Source organism: Humulus lupulus, chromosome 1, assembly GCF_963169125.1.
Source record: "Humulus lupulus chromosome 1, drHumLupu1.1, whole genome shotgun sequence".
In the NCBI taxonomy this organism is placed as follows: Eukaryota; Viridiplantae; Streptophyta; class Magnoliopsida; order Rosales; family Cannabaceae; genus Humulus; species Humulus lupulus.
In genome coordinates, this window is record NC_084793.1 from 64,409,736 (window position 1) to 64,419,291 (window position 9,556).

The window sequence follows — 9,556 nt, forward strand, 5'->3', positions numbered from 1 at the left end:
ATAGTAACACTTATCATATGTATGATTATTAAGAAATTATTATTTTAATGATAAAATAAGAGAAATATAAGACTTAGTCTTCACCAAAATCTGATAGGAGCATGACATTTATCACAATTTTATTTATTTGTGGATTAGGTTGATATTTAGATAATTAAATAGATTTTTCGTAACTTTAGGGTACTGTAACTTCCGACCTGTTTTTGACCCAGTTATATTAGTAATTTCGACAAATAGGATTTCTTAAAAGTTGTAGATAATTTAATGAGCTTTCTAATGGTATAAAGAGAGTCCAAATCGGAGTTCTACAGCTCCATATATGTTGATTTTACTGAAGGGGAGTTTAGAGTTACGAGATTTAGGGAGTTAGAAGTTAGGATTCTATTTGTTTTTATTATTTTAAAATCAAGCTTTGAATCCTTAAATCTCTCTGAAAAATTTGAACAATTCCTAAGCCTTTGGCTGAAGGATATTCAAATATTTTTTCAATTAAATTTAATTTTTTTATTCAAAGCCAGAAAGAAGATTTTTATTCCTAGAACTCTATAAATAGGACCTAGCACCAAGCATTTTTCATTCATTCTTCAAGCTAAGTTCAGAGGCTGCAAGTTGCTAGGTTATTGTGAGAGTGTAAACACTTGGGTTGGGGATTATAAGCTTGATCACTATAAGCTTACCAAACACTTGGGAAGTAAGGTCTTATAGCATTTCGGTTCAAGGTTTAGATTGGTCTTACAAGTCTTCAAGGTATTTCCACACTCTAGTTCATTGGTATTATTTTATTTAAGTTCTCATAGTCTTCTACTCAGCCTTCTAACCTTATTCCTATTCTTGGTTAGGAAATCCAAGTTCTTAAGCACAAGGTTTTTGGTAAGTATGTTTTAATATGTATAATTCCTTCATCTCTTTCATCCCTTTTTCTTCAATATCAATAGACTCACCCTTTCACAAATGGTTTTTAGGTGTGTTCCAAAGTCCCTACTCTGTCCTCATATCCCGGTAATTTTGGTAAGGAAAATAGGATAGGATTTATGTGTTATATGCTTTTATATGTTATCTTATGGTTTTTATGTTATGAAATATGTTATGATATGTATGTTTGTAGGCTTGGGCATATGACTCATATGACTAACAAGCCCCAAACAGATTATGGGCATATGACCTGCTTAGCTAGTAGGACCCTACTAATCTAATGGGCATATGACTTGTTTAGTCTATGGGACCCCAAGTAATAATGGCCATTATAGTATGTATGTGATATATGTATTATGGTATTTTTTTTTTTATGTTGCACTATGAATTTTTATGTATATGGCTATATGTTAGATTTTCCTTGCTGGGCATTAGGCTTATTCCTTTTTGTTTATATGTGCAGGAAAATAGGTCTTAGTGGCGGGGAAGGTTCTTGGAAGCTTATAGAATGTGTATTGAGGCGGAATGGATTCAAGGCCGAGCATTTCGGTTCGAGGATGTAGTTTTATTTTTATGGCTTTTACATGTATTTTTCCGCATCTTATTATGTAAATCTCTTTTTAATAATGTCATGTTTTGATTTTAAAACAATGGGAACCCATATCCTACTTGAGATTTTATGTAAGTTTAACTCTTATTTTTACAAGTTTCTTAATAAAGTTACGGTATTTTCACTTGTAAGTTTTATTAAGGATTAGTATGTATAGTTTTCGTTAATGGTCCAAAAGTCTAGAGTAGTTGGGTCATTACACGGCTAAGGAGATTTCTGGAGACTAGGGCATGACCACAACACATATATAAAGGAAAATAAACACATTTACAAGGGAGGAGACTCATTGGAGAAGGAACTAAGAAGTGAAATAAGAAATATTAATGGAGTTCTTTAGCGTTCTTTGTTTTCCCTCTTTATTTCTTTGTTCTTTTCAGATAATTACAATATATTTGAGATTATAAACCACATCATGTGTGGCTAATTTTCTTATTTTGTTAGGGTGTAGATGGATCTCTTGACATTATTTTATTTCTATGATTTAATGCAAAGTCTATTTTAGTCCAATATTGTTCTTATGTTTTACTTTGAATCATTGTTGTTTTAATTTTGATTTTTATATTTTTCTTTAGAGTAAATGAATTATAATGAGGGTTGTATTTAGATTGTGAAGATTATTACTCGAGAGGGAAACATTCAAACAATCCGGCAGAAGGTAGAACAACTTAGGTTATGTGAGATTGAGAGATAAGCATAAATATAGGCAACCGAGATAATTCTAGATTGTGAAACAGAGAGGTGGAATATTTAGGATTATTTCTAGAATGGAACTTAATGAAGGTAAGGATAAATGGTCGTATAGAAATATAGGCTAGGTATCTTTTGCACATTCTTTATGCAGCACTCGAGAGAGGGTAAAAAGATAAAACAATGCTCTAGGTTTTTGAACGTATTGGATTGATTTAGGCACATTAATGATTAGGGTTAAGATTTTTGGAGAGTGAAGTTGAAACCTTAACAATTGTTATTATCTTGAGTCTATTCACATTTAGTTATTTGTTCTTTAAAATTCATAGTTATTTATTATTTTGCTTCTTGTTATCTTTCAAAATTGATTGCTTATATAAAGTAGGATTTAGTATTTGCTATATTTAATTTATTTAATTGATTTTAATCCTCATGGAACAATATTTTTCTTTAGACTACTTTACTACTTATTCGATTTGTGCACTTGCAAGCATATTCATTATTTTACGCAACAAGTTTTTGGCGCCGTTGTCAGGGATTAAAAAAAGAAATTAAAATTGAATTACTATAGCAAAGAAAATATCGAATTTTAATCTAAGTATTTTATTTATTTATTTATTTATTTGTTTGTTTGTTTACTAACTTTGGTTTCTAAATTTATTTTGTGGTTGAAGGTGTATGCGAAAAGCTCGCCTCTCAAATCTCCTACCACTAGATTCTGAAATTGAAAGAAGTACATCTTCCATTAGGAGAGAGCGACGAGCTAGATCATGAAAAATGGCGGACCAAGTTAACAACAACAATGTACCAGCCAACAATAATAATGCTCCTATGAACGCACCAGCAAACCGGACCTTGAGAGACTATTTTAGGCTAGTTGTGAATGACAATTATTCAGGCATTCAAAAGTAACAGGTGAATGTCAACAATTTCTAGCTTAAACCAGTCTTGGTTAACATGGTACAACAAAATCAATATTCTGGCCTAGCTGATGAAGACCCCAATATTCACTTGGCAACTTTCTTGGAGATTTGTGACACGATCAAGATCAATTGGGTCACGGCAGATACTATACGATTGAAGCTATTTTCATTTTTGTTGAGAGATAGAGCTCGAGCTTGGTTTCAATCTATACCTCCAGGAATTGTGACTACTTGAGAGGATATGGCACAAAAATTCCTCACCAATTTTTTCCTGCCATCTAAAACGTCACAACTAAGGGCTGAGATTACTCAATTTAGACAGATGGAGTCCTAGAAATTGTATGAGCCATGGGATAGATTTAAGGAGATTCTCATAAAATGTCCTCAACATGGCATAGAGGATTGGTTTCAGGTTCAACTATTCTACAATGGGCTCAATGGACCAACAAGATTACATATTGATGCCACATCTGGCGGAACCATTTTATCAAAGACACCGGCAGAAGAATTAAGCTTGTTTGAGGATATGGAAATGAATAGATGTCAATGACAGAGTGAGAGATCGACGATTAAGAAGGCAGCTGGGGTTTTTTAAGTAGATCAAATAATGTCACGGATGGCATAGATGTCTCCTTTGACTAATCAAATTAAGGGTCTCGCTGAAAATAAAGTAGTGACAAGCCAAGAAACAGTATGTGCAGCACAAGCTTCTAGTTCGAATGGGTTGGTGGATGAATAATGCCAATATGCTAATCAAAACTATAACTTTAGGCCCAACAACAACTTTCCCACATACTACCATCCTGGCCTTCGCAATCATGAAAATTTTTCCTGTGCCAATAATGGAAACTTTCTCCAACCACCTCAAGAGCCACCTAGAAAAATGGGGGAGAAGCCTTCACCATCACTTGAAGAGTTACTGAAGACTTACATAGTGGACTCCAAGGCAAGGCTAGATCAACATGACACTCGTCTCAACAATATTGAATCACATTGTACTAATATGGGAGCAACGATGAAGACATTGGAAACATAAGTGGGTCAATTGGGCAATACTAGGAAGACTCAAATGTCTAGATCTTTCCAAGTGATACGGAGAATAATCCAAAAGAGTGTAATGCAATTACTTTGAGGAGTGGAAAAGAATTAGATACTCCTACAGTTGAGAAGAAAAAGGTTGATGAGATCCCAATGAATGGTGAGAAAGAAGAAGACAAGAAAAATGAGAGGATTCCGAAGAAATATCCAATAGTGGCTAATCCGAGTTCAATTACTTTTACGGACAACACACCCAAGATTACTACTCCATTACCATTTCCTCAAAGATTTCACAAGAAGGCGATTGATGAAAATTTTGCAAAGTTCTTGAATATTTTCAAGAAAATACATATTAACATTCCTTTTGTAGATGCCATTGAACAAATGCCAAACTACGCTAAGTTTATGAGGGTGGTGATGTCTAAGAAGCGTAAGTTAGAAGATTATGAAACAATGAAGTTAACGAAAGAATGTAGTGCCATTATTAAGAGACAATTACCGGAAAAGTTGAAAGATCCAGGAAGTTTTACAATTCCATGTGTTATTGGTGAACTACATATTGAGAAGGCCTTGTGTGATTTGGGTGCTAGTATCACTCTAATGCCTCTCTCTATCTTTCGAAAACTCAATCTTGGAGAGGTCACACCAACTATTATTTCCTTACAATTGGCGGATCGTTCTTTGACGTATCCTAGAGTTATCATTGAAGATGTTCTTGTGAAGATTGATAGATTCATTTTTTTGATTGATTTTGTTGTGATTGACATGGAGGAAGACCAAGAAATTTTGATAATCTTGGGAAGATCTATAATAGCAATCGAGAAAGCTTTGATTGATGTACATGATGGTAACATGACTCTAAGGGTGAATGTCGAAGAAGTAAAGTTCAATATTAGTAATGCTATAAAATTTCCCAAGGAGCATGTGGAGTGTAAAAGAGTGGATGTAGTTACTCCATGCTTAAGAGACTCTTTCAAGACCATGTTTCATAATGATCCTTTGGAATTTTTTTTGATAACACTGATTTCTAAAGAGGACCTTGGAGTGGAATTGGGAATGAATGATATGGAGGTGGTCGATAGTGTCTTTGCTTTAGAAGCATTACTGGTAGAAAAGGAGGTGCCTAAAAAGGAAGATATCTATATGGCTCCAACTCTCGATAATAGCTTGGAGAAAAATAATACTACTAGTGACGACGTTGTTTTGAAGCAATTATCTGCACATCTTTGGTATGCATTTTTGGGTGATGGATCTACCAAACCCATAATAATTTCAGCATCATTGAATGAAGAAGATGAAAGGAATTTGTTAGAAACTTTAAAGAGGTATTCATCCGCCTTTTCTTGGTCAATTTCAGATATTAAAGGCATTAGTCCAGTGATTTGTATGCACAAGATTCTTATGGATGACTCCTATAAGCCTTCTATTGAACATCAATGTCGTCTTAATACAACTATGAAAGAGGTTGTGAGAGCGGAAGTCTTGAAGCTTTTGAATGCTAGAATTATTTATGCCATTTCTATTAGTTCACGGGTGGGTCTGGTTCAAGTGGTACCGAAGAAAGGAGGAAGGACTGTTGTAATGAATTAAAAGAATGATTTAATTCCAACTCGTACTGTGACGGGGTGGAGAGTGTGTATTGATTATAGGAAGCTGAATAAGGAAACTTGGATGGATCATTTTCCCTTGCCTTTAATTGACCAATTGTTAGATCGCTTGGCGGGCCACGATTTCTATTGTTTTCTAGACGGTCATTCGGGATATAACCAACTTGTTATTGCTCCGAAGGACCAAGAGAAGACCGCCTTTACTTGTCCATATGGTACATTCACCTTTCGTAGGATGCCATTTGGCTTGTGTAATGCACCAGCCACTTTTCATATGTGTATGATGGCCATTTTCGCTGACTTAGTGGAGAATGTAATGGAGGTATTTATGGACAATTTTTTCAGTTTTTGGTTCCTCATTTGGCTATTGTTTGTGCAACCTTGGGATAGTTCTCAAAAGATGTGTGGAGACCAATCTTGTTCTTAATTGGGAGAAATGCCATTTCATGGTTAAGGAGGGGATTGTACTTGGGCATTGAGTTTCTTCTTTGGGTTTGGAGGTGGACAAAGCAAAAATTTCCACTATTGAGACCTTACCACCACCAACTAATGTGAAGGGGATTTGAAGTATTTTCAGCCATGCCGGTTTCTATAAGAGATTTATTAAAGACTTCTCTAAAGTTACTAAGCCATTATTCAAGTTATTAGAGAATGATGAGCCTTTTCTTTTTGATGAGTCATGTTTGAAAGCTTTTAATGTCCTTAAAGAGAAACTTATTGCAGCACCTGTTCTTATTGTGCCCGATTGGAGTGAGCCATTTGAGATAATGTGTGAAGCAAGTGACTTTGCTATTGGAGCAACTCTTGGGCAGCGAAGAGGCAAGATTTTTAGAGCTATATATTAATCTAGTCGTACTTTAAATGAAGCTCAAGAGAATTATACAATTACCGAGAAGGAAATGTTAGCGGTGGTTTATTCTTGTGACAAGTTTCGTCCTTATACAATTAGATCTAAGGTGGTAATCTATACCGATCATGCAGCTATTCGGTACTTGTTTGAGAAAAAGGATGCTAAACCACGCTTGATTAGATGGGTTCTATTGCTCCAAGAATTTATTTGGAGATCCGAGATAAGTGAGGAAGTGAGAATGTAGTGGCTGATCATCTATCTCTTCTTCAGGGGGTAAATAGTGGAGATGATGGTTCATCAATTTTGGAAGCTTTTCTGGATGAGCAATTATTCTCGGTGGCAACTAAAATCCCTTGGTATGCTGATTCTGTCAACTATTTAGCATGCAAGGTTTTGCCACCGGGTCTATCCTCTCAACAAAAGAAGAAATTTTTTCATGATGTGAAGTAATATATTTGGGATGATCTAATTATCTTCAAGCAGTGTGCGGATATTGTTATAAGAAGATGTGTACCGGAAGAGGAAGTAAGTGAGATTATATTCCATTGTCATTCTTCTCTTGTGGGTGGCCCTTTTGAAGTTGCAAGGACTGCTGCAAAGGTCCTTGATAGTGGGTTTTATTGGCCTACTTTACATCGAGATTGTTATGCATATGTGAAGAGTTGTGATAGGTGTCAACGTGTGGGAAACATCTCTAGAAGAAATGAATTGCCTCTCACTAACATTCTAGAAGTGGAGATCTTTGATGTGTGGGGTATTGATTTCATGGGACCATTCCCACCTTCATTTGGTAATCTATACATTCTCTAGGTGGTGGACTATGTAAGTAAATGGGTAGAAGTTGCTACAACAACTACAAATGATGCTCGGGTTGTAGTCAAATTTACTCAAAAGAATATTTTTTCTAGATTTGGTACACCGAGAGCAATACATAGTGATGAAGGTACCCATTTTGATAATAAGGGTTTTGATGCTCATATGACAAAGTACGGAGTAAGACATAAGAAGGCCCTAGCTTTTCATCCACAATCAAATGGTCAAGCAGAGATCTCTAATCGGGAAATTAAGCTTATCTTGGAGAAAACGGTGCAATCTAATAGACATGATTGGTCTAATAAGCTTGATGATGCTTTATGGGCATATAGGATAGCTTTCAAGACACCTATCAGCATGTCTTCTTATCGAATTGTGTTTGGAAAGGCTTTTCATCTACCATTTGAGCTTGAGCACCGTGCACAATGGGCCATTAAAAAGCTGAATTTTGATTTGAAAGCTTCAGGAGAGAAAAGACTTCTTCCAACTTAATGAGTTAGAACAAATTCATCATGAAGCTTATGAGAATCCACTGAGCGAACGAAAAATTGGCATGATAAGAAAATTCTTCGAAGGGAGTTTGTACCAAGAGAGAAGGTTCTTTTATTCAATTCTCGTCTTAAACTCTTTCCCATTAAATTATTGTCTCGTTGGTCGCGACCGTTCATAGTTATTCAAGTCTTTCCATTTAGAGCTGTTGAGATTCAAAGAGGTGATGAACCTGCATTCAAAGTAAATGGCCAACGGTTGAAGCATTATTTTGGAGTAGAAGTAGAGAAAATGTTGAGCATTAAGCTCGTTGATTAGTGGTTTGGTATTGAGGTACAAGGTCTAGCTAAAGACTTTAAATTAAACGCTACATGGGAGACAACCCATCTTTTTGATAACTTGTATTTATTTTTCGTAAAGTTTAGTATTTTAGTTTAGGATTATTTTTAATTTTAGTTTTTAAAGTTTTATTCAAAAAAAAAAAATTGGGTCAGGCAATGTATCGCTTGCATAGTGGCGATGCATCGCTAGAATTGGAATTTCGAGCCTTTTTGGGCCTCAAAACAGAGAGTTTGGCGATGCGTCAGTCGGATTTTGGCTACGCATCGCCTTAGCTTTAATCGCACCAAACGATACATCGCCTGGTGAGTGGCGACACATCGCCACTTCTGTAAAAAAAATTAAAATTTAAAATAAAAAAACCAGCACAAAAGTCACGTTTTTTTTAGGTTAGGTAGTTTTTTTTCTTTCATTTTTTTTACTTAATTACTTTTACTTCTTTTCCTTTTGTTTCCTACTCTCCCATTCCCACATTCCCTTTTTTTTTCTTTTTCTTCTTCAATCTCTATCACCATCATTTTTATTAATCATCATCTTCCTCATACTTCTCATCTTGTATGATTCATTCTCCTCACATTATTATTTCCTTGCTTTATTTCTATCATTTATTACTCTAAACTATATTTCTCAAAATTTTCTCAATGGAAAAATGGAGATGAAGAAGGGATTCCATTCCATCCCAATCAAGGTTATTTATCTTCTTTTGGTTGAATTCTTTGTTTTATTTTGATGATGATTGGAAGTTTGGACTATTTTGTGTGATGATATGTACTCTTGGAGAAGATTTAATATCTATATAGGTCTTGGAGGTGTGTGGTTCTTTAATGCATATCAAGTGTTTGATAAAATGCTCCAATGATAGTTTCCATTGATTTTTGAGGAATTACTTTCATTTTGTTGGTAGTTTTCATTTTTTTTTTTATGCTTGGAGATACATTAGCAAGTTTTGGAGTGCTTGATTTCGGAAATTATGCATTGATTTAGTATATGTGGGATGTTAATATTTTTTTTATGATTGGTGCTTTTCCTTGGAGTTTAGGGAAGAATTTTGGTGTTTTGTGAGAGGTAGTTTGGGTTCAAGAGTGGTTGTGAGGGTCTTTGATTATTGCTTATGGGGATTAAAAAGAAGAGAACCGAGGCCTCTACCTTAGTGTCCTTCATTGTTCAACATTCTTTTGTAAATGATGAGGCCAAGGGTAAATATAAGTTGTATAATGATCGGAATAAGAAAATCATAATGGAATCTTCTTTTCAGCTGGGGCCAAGTGATGGCAATTTGTTGAGCATG

At 35.0% G+C, this 9,556-nt stretch overlaps 1 protein-coding gene and 1 non-coding gene across 2 annotated transcripts; one reads left to right on the top strand and one right to left on the bottom strand.

Annotated features, from left to right (window-relative positions):
• Positions 1-3,421: 3,421 nt before the first annotated feature.
• Positions 3,422-3,528, bottom strand: LOC133813244 (small nucleolar RNA R71). Its single transcript, XR_009884277.1, has one exon. It is a non-coding gene; the product is annotated as a small nucleolar RNA R71 (small nucleolar RNA).
• A 487-nt stretch (positions 3,529-4,015) lies between these two features.
• Positions 4,016-7,932, top strand: LOC133815738 (uncharacterized). Its single transcript, XM_062248546.1, has 7 exons — positions 4,016-4,078; positions 4,210-5,703; positions 6,419-6,596; positions 6,645-6,811; positions 6,898-7,017; positions 7,111-7,227; positions 7,438-7,932. The coding sequence occupies exons 1-7, from the start codon at positions 4,016-4,018 to the stop codon at positions 7,930-7,932; spliced, it is 2,634 nt and encodes an 877-aa protein (XP_062104530.1).
• The last annotated feature ends 1,624 nt before the right edge of the window (positions 7,933-9,556 follow it).